The 11,264-nt window shown below is 49.6% G+C and overlaps 1 protein-coding gene across 5 annotated transcripts in view; it reads right to left on the reverse strand.

The window, feature by feature from the left end:
* Window positions 1–8,372, reverse strand: part of Sec14l1 (SEC14 like lipid binding 1) — a 43,095-nt gene extending 34,723 nt beyond the window's left edge. For 3 of the 5 annotated variants that reach the window (XM_048451907.3, XM_048451909.3, XM_085696088.2), the window contains exons 1-2: window positions 8,218–8,372; window positions 6,229–6,321 (exon numbers count right to left, since the gene is read on the reverse strand). In XM_048451907.3, the coding sequence (XP_048307864.3) occupies window positions 6,229–6,291 (63 nt within the window). In that variant the 5' untranslated portion in view covers window positions 6,292–6,321; window positions 8,218–8,372. Of the gene's footprint in view, window positions 1–6,228; window positions 6,322–7,504; window positions 7,524–7,843; window positions 7,989–8,217 lie in introns of those variants that run through there. The other 2 variants (XM_048451908.3, XM_085696087.2) reach the window with 2 other exon arrangements.
* Window positions 8,373–11,264: the final 2,892 nt, after the last annotated feature.

The raw sequence follows: 11,264 nt of genomic DNA on the forward strand, positions 1-11,264 counted from the left end.
CACAGAAACACACAAGAAGTCCAGGCCGACTGTAACAGCTGTCAGCCCACTCTCACCTGGCTCTCTATTCAAGAGTCAGGTCCAGGATGGATGATGGTCCTGGAGAGATGGCTCAGAGGTTAAGAGCATTGCCTGCTCTTCCAAAGGTCCTGAGTTCAATTCCCAGCAACCACATGGTGGCTCACAACCATCTGTAATGAGGTCTGGTGCCCTCTTCTGGCCTTCAGGCATACATGCAGACAGAATATTGTATGCATAATAAATAAATAAATATTTTTAAAAAAAAAAGAGTCAGGTCCATAAGAGCTGGAAGGAAAGAAGTGTGGAAAACGGCACAAGCGGACGCCTGATCACACCCACCTCCCACAGACCAGCCTTTCCCCACGAGCTTCCTGAATACACTCCATAGAAACTGTGCCGATAAAGCTATGGCGCTGAGCACATGCATGCACCCAAGTCACTGGGTCAGAAAGAAACTGTAAATAGGACAGCTCAGTTTAACCTGAAGACTGGGTGCCTGGTGTGCACATCCATAGCATCAGCACGCAGCAAGGGAATGAACAGGAACGGTGGTTTTAATGCACATTTTACACACACACACACACACACACGCACACTGTCTTTGGAGGACTTAAATGACTGGATTCAGGCTGGGCCCTCTCTGCCTCCTGGGTTAAGACCCAGTTTCTCTAGCAAATCAGAGACAGAATGCAAACAAGGTGGAAAGGAGCTGTGAACAGGGTATGGATAGGGACCGAGAGACAGGCACCCAAATGCAAACCATTCTACTGGAAACAGGAGGCAAGTAAGTCAGTGATTCTCAACCTTCCTAGGGCTATGACCCTTTAATACGGTTCTTTGTGTCGTGGTGGCTCCCAATCATAAAATTACTCCATTGCTAATTCATAACAGTAATTTTGCTATTATGAATCATAATGTAAATATCTGATATGCAGGATAGCTGATAGGAGACCCCAAAGGGGTTGAGACCCACAGGTGGAGAACCACTGAAGCCCTAGAACCATTTTCTTTTAAGTAACTGAAAAGGAGGTAGAATCTGTGATGTCGAGGAGGGAGGGCTACTGACTGCACTGTAACATGGTTCTATTTAAAGCTGGAGAAATACTTACTGATACACAAGCATTCTGATTCTGAATACCAAAGAGAACAGTAGAAACTCACTGGAGATGATGACACTTAGGAACTGGGTGATGGGTACATGGCAATCTATGATTCTCTTTATTTGTGTATCCCTGACAGTTTTCATAATGCAATGTTTGGCGAGTTTTTTTGTTTCATTTTGTTGTTGGAGTTAAATCTGATCCTGCCTCATTTCTCTACAAAAATACTAGCACTCACAATGTGCCCCCTACAGTAAACATGACTTGACTTGGAGTGCAAAGGGGTGGGGTAAAGGTGGGGAAGGCCTAGCTCCCCACATACAAACTAGAATGGCCCACTTTTAACAGCAATAGAGCATGGTATGCAACTTCATCAGAGAGCACAGTACACCCTCCAAACAACCCACTGGAATCCTCGACACCATCAGAGGGAAAGGAGCGTTCTCCTCTAGAACTGGGCTGCATGGGTGATTTAAGACAGTCCCCTGTGGAGCAATGTGCTCATTTGTAAGAGCAGAAATTAACTCTAGCTAGGCATGGGGATGCAGCCCTATAATCTCAGCTACTCTGGAGATGGAGGCCTTCTTTAGGGACACCTTGGACAACCTAAGGACCACTGTTCCTCTCTCACAGAGAAAACAAACGCCTATGAGAACAGGTCACAGTTGCGGTTCAGATCTGAGTTCCCACCAAATCCAGGCAGAGCCTCGTCCTCAGGGTACAGGGGAACAAGCAGAAATCTGTTACTCAGGCCACTTTCAGACCAAGGGAAACATCAGTGACACCCCGCTCTGAGGAACACTCAGCAGCTTTGCAAAGCAAATGCAATCACAAGCCAAGTGCCTAATGCTGACATAACACTAAGTACAAGTCGGAAGTGTGGGTGAGACTCGGCAGCAGGGCACGTGCCCAGGGTGCGTGCGGCCTGGGTTCATCCCTCAGCAGCGGAGAAAAAAAGAAACCGGGGGAAGGGAAGGGAACAGGAGGCATGCCTTGAGAGGCTTCAGGGAAGCAGGGCAGGACACGCTGAACAAGATCTGAAGAGACAGATGGGGAAGGCAAACACGTGAGGCAAGGGAATATAAAAAGACACGGAGGGGCAGAGGCACCGGGCTCACAGACCATGCCAGAACATAACGATCTTAAAGGGCCGGACACAGACAGGCAGGGCCCTGAAGGAGCAGCAGGCAGTGGGAAATCACCTCTTGAACCGTGGGGTTCACAGGAACCCTGTAGGGCTCAAACACTGAGGAGGTAAATGAATGAATAACTGGGTCACTGATAAAGGGACAAGGGCTCAGACTGGGCAGGTGCTGGGACTGATAGGCAGAGGGGATCAACTGTGTGACCCAAAGGCACCATCTTCAGGGTGTCTGCGCTCTGTGGCAAGCAGTCCTAACAGGGACAGAGAAACTGGGGTGTGGACAGGAGGGAAAGGGGGAGGGAGGCCAGGGCAGGAGCAGGCCTGGACATTTGTGAGTGTGAGGTGGGCAGAAGCCATCAGAGACCTTCCATTACACATCTCAGCTGTCCATGGGGACAGCTGTCCTTGCCAGAAAAACATACCAGGCTCTCATACCGTGCCCCTCGGAGTTCCCCTCTCACACGTCCAGCCTTCCAGCTAGAGGGTCTTTAACATAGTTCAGGAAGTACCTAAATCTCTGAGTCAGGGTCTCATTCTGTGCCCAGTCCAGGATGAATTTGAGATTCTCTTCACACATCGCTACACCTGGCCAAGCTTTAAAACCTGTGCTTCATCCTAAAATTTCTAAGCAAAACACTGCCACCCCCCCACTCCCAGGAAGTCAACCTTTGCCTGGTACTGACCCCTGATCTGTGGAGCACACAGGTCCTCCCAGGAGACTATTAACCCTTTGTGTAGGCAAGGGAGCCAAGCAAGAAGAACAAAGCCAGTCCAGGAAATGTGTCCGGCTGAAACCTGAGGATGTGGACATCATCGAGGACCAGAGCCATTATAAAATGCGCTGGGATGCACACTATCAGGAGCGCAGGCGATGAAATGAATGCTGAACCCGAGACTCTCATGTCCCCCCATTAACTGCCCCCCACCCCAGCAGGGTGGGAAGCTGGCCCTTTCTCCATCTCTACAGCCATTTCTAGGCTAACCAACCACTCACTAAAACACTCGGAATGTCAAGACCATCACTTCAGCTCTGTTCGCTTAAATGCCACTTTTAATTCAAATAAGCTAATGAAACCTCAACAAGATTTTTTTCAATGTTGTTGACGCTCAAGCCAACAGTGAATTTTCATTAACTCGACAGAAATGCAGTTAAAAAGTGTGACTCCTGTCTCGCTAGGCAATGCTCCCTGACAATGCTCTGCAAGCCTCAGTCACAAACCCTGGCTTCACAGGAGCAAAGGTGTAACTGGTGTAGTTCCTTACTCCCAGCCTTTGCCTGGGAGATCACAACGCACTGGGCAGCGCTCCCCTCCCCTTTGAGCTACAGTGGACAGCACTGGTTGCCATAATAAGACAAAATAGCTGGGCATGGGGCATGCACCTTTAGTCCCAGAATTTGGATAGCAGAGGCTGGCAGATCTTTGAGTAAGCCAGGCAGCCTACAACTCTACAGAGTGAGTTCCAGGACAGCCAGCGCTGTTACACAGAGAAACCCTGTCTCGAAAAAACCAATTAATAATAGTAATAATAGTAATAAACAACAACAACAAAAAAGCAAAGTAAACACTGAGGCTCTTCTGCCTCGACGTCGCAGCAGGAAAGGGAGAGTGGCACTATATAAAACTGGACAACAGACAACCCCAGTTCTGGAAGGAGGAAGGAAATATATTTTATTTTCACACCTAAGAAAAAAATTAACAACCCCAGAGGAAGTTAGCCAGTGCCAAAAACATAAGCAGTTTACAGGCAGCTTGACTTTAAAAACTGGGGTGGCTACCAACTTGAGTTTATGCAAAAGTCATGCATAGAATTTGCAAAGCAAACTTCCTAATTTTGAAAGCAATAAAGGGAATCAGGAAGTCTGAACACTGAGCAACCCACACAGTTTTTTATGAAATCCAGGGCTAGAAGAGGCTAACCTCTGCCTCTAACCACAGACTCACGGCAAGATTTTGGGAAAAAAAAAAAAAAACCTCTTTCTTTACATTTATTAGGAGAAGGGCAGGATGCTGCCAGAGCGCAGGTGTGGAGGGCAGAAGCCAACTCACGCCAGGTCTCTCCCCGAGCTAAGCCAGCTTATCAGCCCACATTAAGCTTTTTCACACAAAGTTTTGGCCAACATAACCTGTCAGCTCCATCCTGGTGCCTCCCCACACAGGTGCTCCCCGACTTCAGCAGCCTTGCAGACTGAACAAAGGTCAGGTGACTTCCCACTCAACACCCCAGCCTCTGTCCAGTCTCTCTCTCTCTCCCACATGTGAAGAAGGAAACGAGACAAGAACTGGCCGCTCAAAAGCTGAAGCTGCAACAAGAAAGCCACAGAGCTGAACTGATCCGAAGGCCTGTGGCCAATTCAGCAGGCGGGGGGTGGGGAGTAGGGGGGGGGGAGTAGGCAGAGTCAGTGGGTGGTGGAGCTAGGTGGTCCCACAGGGAGAAGGTCCAGGGACAGCCAACCACTGCCAAGAGCCACCCTCCAGCACCAGGTCCAGCCTGGCCCAGTAGGAATTCCTGAACTTCTGTGTGATTCCTACCACATCACATGCGTCCTCTAACAAAACTCCCTTCAAGTCTGGGGGAGGGCGGGGGCAGCACGCAAACAGAAGAGAGGGGGGCAAGAGGCCAAGCCAGCAAGTAAACACAAGAGCATCCTTCTCTCTAATCATTCACGTAAAATATTTAGGGGAAATACAAAACTATTTTTAGGATCCAAAGCTCCCACACATAACAACAACCAAGGCCTACACTTGACAAAGAAGCTGTACAAGGAGCTGTCTGTGGTCAAGAATGCAAATGTCCTGCCCCAACAGGCGTGGGCTGGAGACTATTGTTAAAACTCATCAACTGCACAGCTACATGAGGCCCTTTCACTGTGAACAGGTAATACTTCAATCGGGAAAAGAGCAAGCAATGTTCCCTTGAGAGGATGTTAGTTTTTATTTTGCATTTCAAGGCTATTGATCTAACTGAATCTCAGAGCACACTGCAGAGAAGCTCCACGGACAGGAGCTCCTGAGCTTTTCCACAGAGCAGAAACAGGTAACAGTCACCCAGGGGCAGGAAGGAGGGCAGCAGCCAGAAATATCAGTGTACAGCTAGAGTGCCCAGCACTCGGAAGCCTGAGGCAGCAAGATTGTAAGTTCCAGGCCAGCCTGGGACACTCATTCTGACAGAAATGGGCACAGGGCCCCAACTGAAGCAGAGTTCATCCCCTGCTGAGTGGTGCATGCTCTGAGCTTGGTGCTAAAGGCACAGGTATACACTCCAGTGTGATTTCCATGGTAGGTACACTCTCCTGAGTATGACATGTATGTCCATATGGGCCTCACACCTTAACAGTAACACGAAAGGAACGACACGGAACACTCTGCGGTCATTTACAAGAGACTGAAAGCAGGGCTCGGTCTCTTAACCTAGTGAATGTTGTCAGCCAGCTCAGACAGATGACATATAAACACTTCAGCTACCCCATTGTGGAACTGGGTTTGGATCATGGACTTATTATTTGGTGGAAAAACTTATGTAGCAGCGCTGCTTACTAACACGTAGGAAAACTCCATCACACAATACTCAATCCTGAGACCGCCAGAGGTGACTTCCCTCTGGACCAGTTCTCGTCCAAACAAGCATCACATGGAAGAAACCACACTCCCTGTCCGCAGTTACTTGAACAAAGAAAACCAGCAAAATTCATAGGAAGTACTGGGTCAGGATCCCACTTCTGTGTTCTCCAAGGGAGAACGAGGAAAGCTCGCACCCTTTACCCCAGAAACATTGCAACAGCACAAACGTACAGATCTGCAGCTTCGGAGGCTTGTATTTTAAAAACCATAGAAGAATCTGGGCACAAGTTACAAACACAGAAACAGCAGAGCAAAGGAAGCAATGATAACAAAGAAGAGCATTTGCAGATCACCCACGTTTAATCTTAAAAAGCCAGAGTAAACTGAAACGTGGGGTACTTACAGCCATAATTAACTCAAAGGGGTGCTTATACACCCTCACTGGGGACTGGTATTTCTGCACCATGGTTGTAATTCAATAGCAATCTTCTTACTCCTGAAAAACAAAAATATGTGTAATAAATATCTACATTACAGAAAGTAAGTGAGTCGAAACTTGCGTATCACGCCACATCCGAAAGAGAACACCACAGGTCATAATCCCAAGAACACACTACAAAGACTAACATCGGTATGCCAAGACAAGATAGTCTGACGGGGGGGGGGGGGTAACAAGGCATTAAGAAAATGCAGAGGAGGCCCACATGGAAGAATGGAGCCACACTGGTCTGAGGGGGGCCCTCTGTCCCCCGCATCTAGTCCTCCACATCAATGAAATCCTAGGATTCAAGGATTCGATTATTTAACTATGTTCTCTTGAACAACTTCTACAAGGACCCAAACAAAAATAGTAACATATTAAGACATAAGCTTTGGGGATGACACAAAAAGCGGGGGTGGGAGGAGCAGCTGACATGGGCCTGGGGTGGGGTGGGGGGGAATGACACCAGACACGGAGCAGGACCACTGTTTCTCAAATTTTGGAATACTTAAGAACTGGTTTCAAAAGGAACCTCTGTTGCTTCCTGTTTCCTAACTCTATGATCCAATTTCAGACTTGGTCTCCAAATAGCAGGGAAGCTGTCCAGCTTCAGCTAAAGGGGCTCCAACCTCCCGAAGCTGTGATCCTGCAAAGGTAATCAATTACAGGCTCCAGTCTGAGGTCAAGGAACCCTCCTTTGCATACAAAATCACTCAAGGGCTTGGCAAGGGTGGCTTTCTCTGTAAACACCCTTGTGTTCAGAGACAGCCAGAGCACTTTGCTCACCTACTTAAAAGAGAGGGAGAAAAACAAAAGAAAAGGAAAAAGAAAAGAAAAACCCAGAGAGGCCTAGAGTCCTGCTGAGGTTCAATCAGTAAAGATGTTATTTTATCTGAACATGGTGTAAAAAGACCTTCAAAAGTTCAAAACCGAGCACCTAACTATCCCAAATTCCAGCTGGAAACAACAACAACAACAACAAACCTATGTTGATATATTTCAGAGAATTACAATCTATATAGCTGCACTTCTACAATGTTTACACACTTTAAACAGGTCTGGAACTTTCTCTGCTCCGTGTTTGCTGGGCACAGCACTAGGAAGAAGCAAGCAGGTTAAGCTGGAAAACCATCCTTCCAACAGTTGGAAAACTACAAAGGCTAGTAACTCTGGGTGACCTCAAGCATGCCCCATTCACCTTTCCTGATTCCATCTCTGTGAGATGATCTTACACTCCCCAGCCTTCAAACCATAAGGTCGTGAGCCAAACTCCTCGGTTCTCCTCCAAACTCAAGCCTTCATTAATCTTGATTCAGGCGCTGACGCGTCCTGGAGCGCGGAGACCGCGTTCCACTCACTCTCGTAAACCTTACGATGCTGGTGCTCGCTGGGGAATCTAATCATCGTTTATATTTTTTTAATTGAGAAAATTAGTTTTCGGGTTATCTCCCAAATAAAAGGAAGAGGATTACCAGGTGCTGACGGTTAGGGGAGAGGATGCAAGCACTGCGTGATGCCTGTATTAAGAAACTCTTACCCAAAGTGACAAGACTCGCCAGCTCCCTGAATTCGGGCAGGTTCCCGGTTTGGGGAGCCTGATCCAGATCCACGCCCCGCGCGGGCATCCGGAGTTGACCACCGCCAAATGGCACGGGAGGCCCGGGCTGCCTCTATTGCATGATGATTGGTGTTTGAAAATCAGCCCAGGGTCGGCCCCGGGGGAGCGCCTCCCAGCAGGCCGGGGCTGGACGGAGGAGGGGGGCGGGTCGGATCGAGGCGGCGGCGGCTGAGGACCCGGCCGGCTCTGCCGTCCCGGAGAAAGCGAGCGCCCGCGGCCACCTCGGCAGAGGGACCCGGCCGGGGGCGGGAACCCGGGAGCGCTCCTAGCTCTCCACGACGACGCGCGCTTACCTCTTGTCAAAAGGACCGGGTCGGGGACGCGGGGCGGCGGGATGCGTTCATACCGGCGGCTCCGCGGGGAGAGAGCCGTGCCACAGGCTCGGCTGCCGCCGCTAGACCGCCGGTTCCGGGGACGGGGGCCGGGGCGGGAGCGCCGAGGGGCGCGGCGAGGGCTCGAGTGGTTGTTACGGGTGACGGGGAGGGAGGGGCGAACCCCGGAAGGAATGCGCGTGCGCACACCAGGCCGAGGGGCGGAGGAGGGAGCGGGAGGCTGTTGCTAGGGAGGGGGGGTGGGAGAGGGGACCGCCCGACTGGGGCCGAACTGCGCCGACGCGAGTGCCCGAGCGGCGCGTGCGTAGGAGGAGCTCAGGAAGTCGTCTGCCCAGAGGCGAAGCGAACCCCAGAGGCTCCTCCTCCTTGCGTCACGGGGAGGGGAGGGGCTATCGCGGTGGGCGGGGCTTCGCAGTTGTCGGCCGCGAACCGCGTGGAAAATTCGAATGTGAACCCAGACTGGAGTCCTTCCGCGGAGCTGGAACGTGGACCTCCGAGCGTTGTCAGCTCAGCCGGTTCTCCATCTTGGCTGCTGTGCGCCTGTTCCGTCTGGAGCTTCCCCCATGTTGCTTCCTTTTTTCTTGACGGCTCAGAAGCCTCCTGCACCCCTATGGTACCCTGACCGCATTCAGGCCTAGTAATGGAGATGGGAGCAAAACCGGGCGGAGAGGAGCTGGGTGGAACCCAAGCACCCTTGTCAACCCATCCAGATGGCTGGGAAGTGACGGGCTGTGGGATGGATGGAGCTAAGGCGAAGGCCCTTGGTGGGGTGTTCGGTGTGCCTTGCTTTCCAGCACCGCCAACTTTAAAATTTCAGAACGACACACGGGGACGTTTAGGGGCCCTGGGGAGAGACACGTGACTACAAGCGGACTCCTGGCGCATCCACCCACACTACGAAATTGGTTTTAGAAGCAACACACAATTTCTCCATCAATGTCTGTGTTGTTCCGTTCACATTCGCCACCCCGGGTGGTTGTCTTTGCATAGAGGAGCTCGGGAGTTTCCTTCAGGGCCTGTTTACGCACCACACAAGCCTGTCATTCATTGCTGGATCGCAATGTTTTCCAACTCAAACCATTATTTTCCAGGTTTGCTACCCACGTTACTCAGACCGGATGGTGACGTGTCCCTCGTGTAGGGATCGCATTCACCTTCCTTTGGAAGAGACAGGTTGGTAAGATGAGCCGCTTGGTAGGAGCAAATGGCCAGCACCTATTGAGATGGCTTTGTCCAGAGCCCACTGTTCTGACTAGTCTACAGATACACCCACAAATTTACAGGAAATGGAAATTGGAGGGTGGGACTAAATGACACGTGGGGAACAATCTGAAAAGCACAGAGTTTAGGGATACAAACAAACATTCCTTAGCAAATCTCTAAAGGAAGATGAAACGAAGTCTAATTGACAGATTAAGAGGAATTGGGAAATTCACTTATCCAGACACTTTATGCTCTTAACTGCACTGACTGCTCTTCCAGAGGACATGGATTTGATTCCCAGTACCTACATGACTGCTCATAACCATCTGTAGCTCCAATCCCCAGGGTCCGGAAGCCTCTTCTGCCCTCCTCTGGCTCTGTGTGCCTGTGGTGCACAAGCAAACCCACAGGTGAAAACATCCATGTACCTAAAAAGAAATTAAAATAATTTTTAAAAATTAAGAGAGAAAGATGCCTTCAGAGGTACATGCTGAAATACTTCTACCTGAAATGATAGAATATCTAGGATTAACTATAAAACAATCCAGAGGAAGAAAGGGAGGAATAAGAGCATTAGTAAAATAAGATTGGTCCTCAGTGGGCATGGTGGTGCATGTTTTTATCTGATCATCAGGCAGAAGCAGGTGGATTTCTGTGAATTAGAGGCTAGTCTGGGCTCCTAGCAAGTTCCAGGTCAGCCAAGGCTGCATAGTGAAATCCTATGTCCAAACAAACAAACAAAAACCAACAAAACAAAACAAAACCAGCTGAGCCATCTCACCAGGCTACACTAAAGTAACAATTCCAAATAAAAACATTTGTTTAGATGTAGAACATGGTATATTTGAGAGAGGGTGTGGTCTGGTTTTGTTTGTTTGTTTTGTGGCACTAATGTTCAACCCAAGTTTTACATAGGCCAAGCGGGTAGTTTACAAACCATTTAGCTTACACACCCAGCCCATTTGGTTATTTTGAAATCCATGTTACTGCTCAGGTGCCAGATATCCACAGGGACCTGGTGAATGGCTCTGGGGCTTGTGATCTGCACAGGAGCCCCCGAGTTCTCACCCCCTGTCCACTGGTGACGACTCTCACCGGAGGGAAGTGTGCTGTGACCCCGTTTGGCTGCCCATGACCAAAAGCCAATAGGAAAAGTGCTGCTGTCAGAGACACTGGTATCTCATCTTGTGTGAATGAGGCCCAGAGCTGGCCTCTAACTCTGTGACCAGCCAGCCTTCAACACCTCAGACAAAGGCCCCAGTAACCTTCAGGGTTCCAGGTTGGAGGCTTTCCGCTCACTCAAGGCATAACTCGAGACTGAGGTCTAACAGCTCTAACAGGACTGGGCTGTGTTTGTGAAGTATTGGTTAAGGCGATGGTCTGAGTCTTGCTGAGTGAAAGTGAAAGGAAACAGTAAGGGAACTGTTAGCTCCGGAGAGCAGTCTGATGTCCTGGGGCAGGGAGGGGAACCCTCCATTATTTACCAAAATGAGACTCTTGTGCCAGAACAAATTCCACATAAATCTTGTGAAGCCAATGCTGATGCTCATCATATTAAGCAACAAGAATTTTCACGATAAAAATGATAAGTCACGTTGACACAGGAAGTCTAAGGCCACATTTCTGAGGGCAAAGCCATGTGGATGCAAGTGTCTCATTGCAAAAGCATAGGGACATCCGTCCCCACTGTCTTGCGGCTTGGCATCTCTACAAGGAATCTGCCACCTCCGAGTACCAGCAGGATGGAGTGAAGAGCAAACGTCCTGTCTTGAAATATACTTTCCACTGGCCAGAATTTAGTCACG

Source organism: Myodes glareolus, chromosome 9 (genome assembly GCF_982192425.1).
Source record: "Myodes glareolus chromosome 9, mMyoGla1.1, whole genome shotgun sequence".
Lineage (NCBI taxonomy): Eukaryota > Metazoa > Chordata > Mammalia > Rodentia > Cricetidae > Myodes > Myodes glareolus.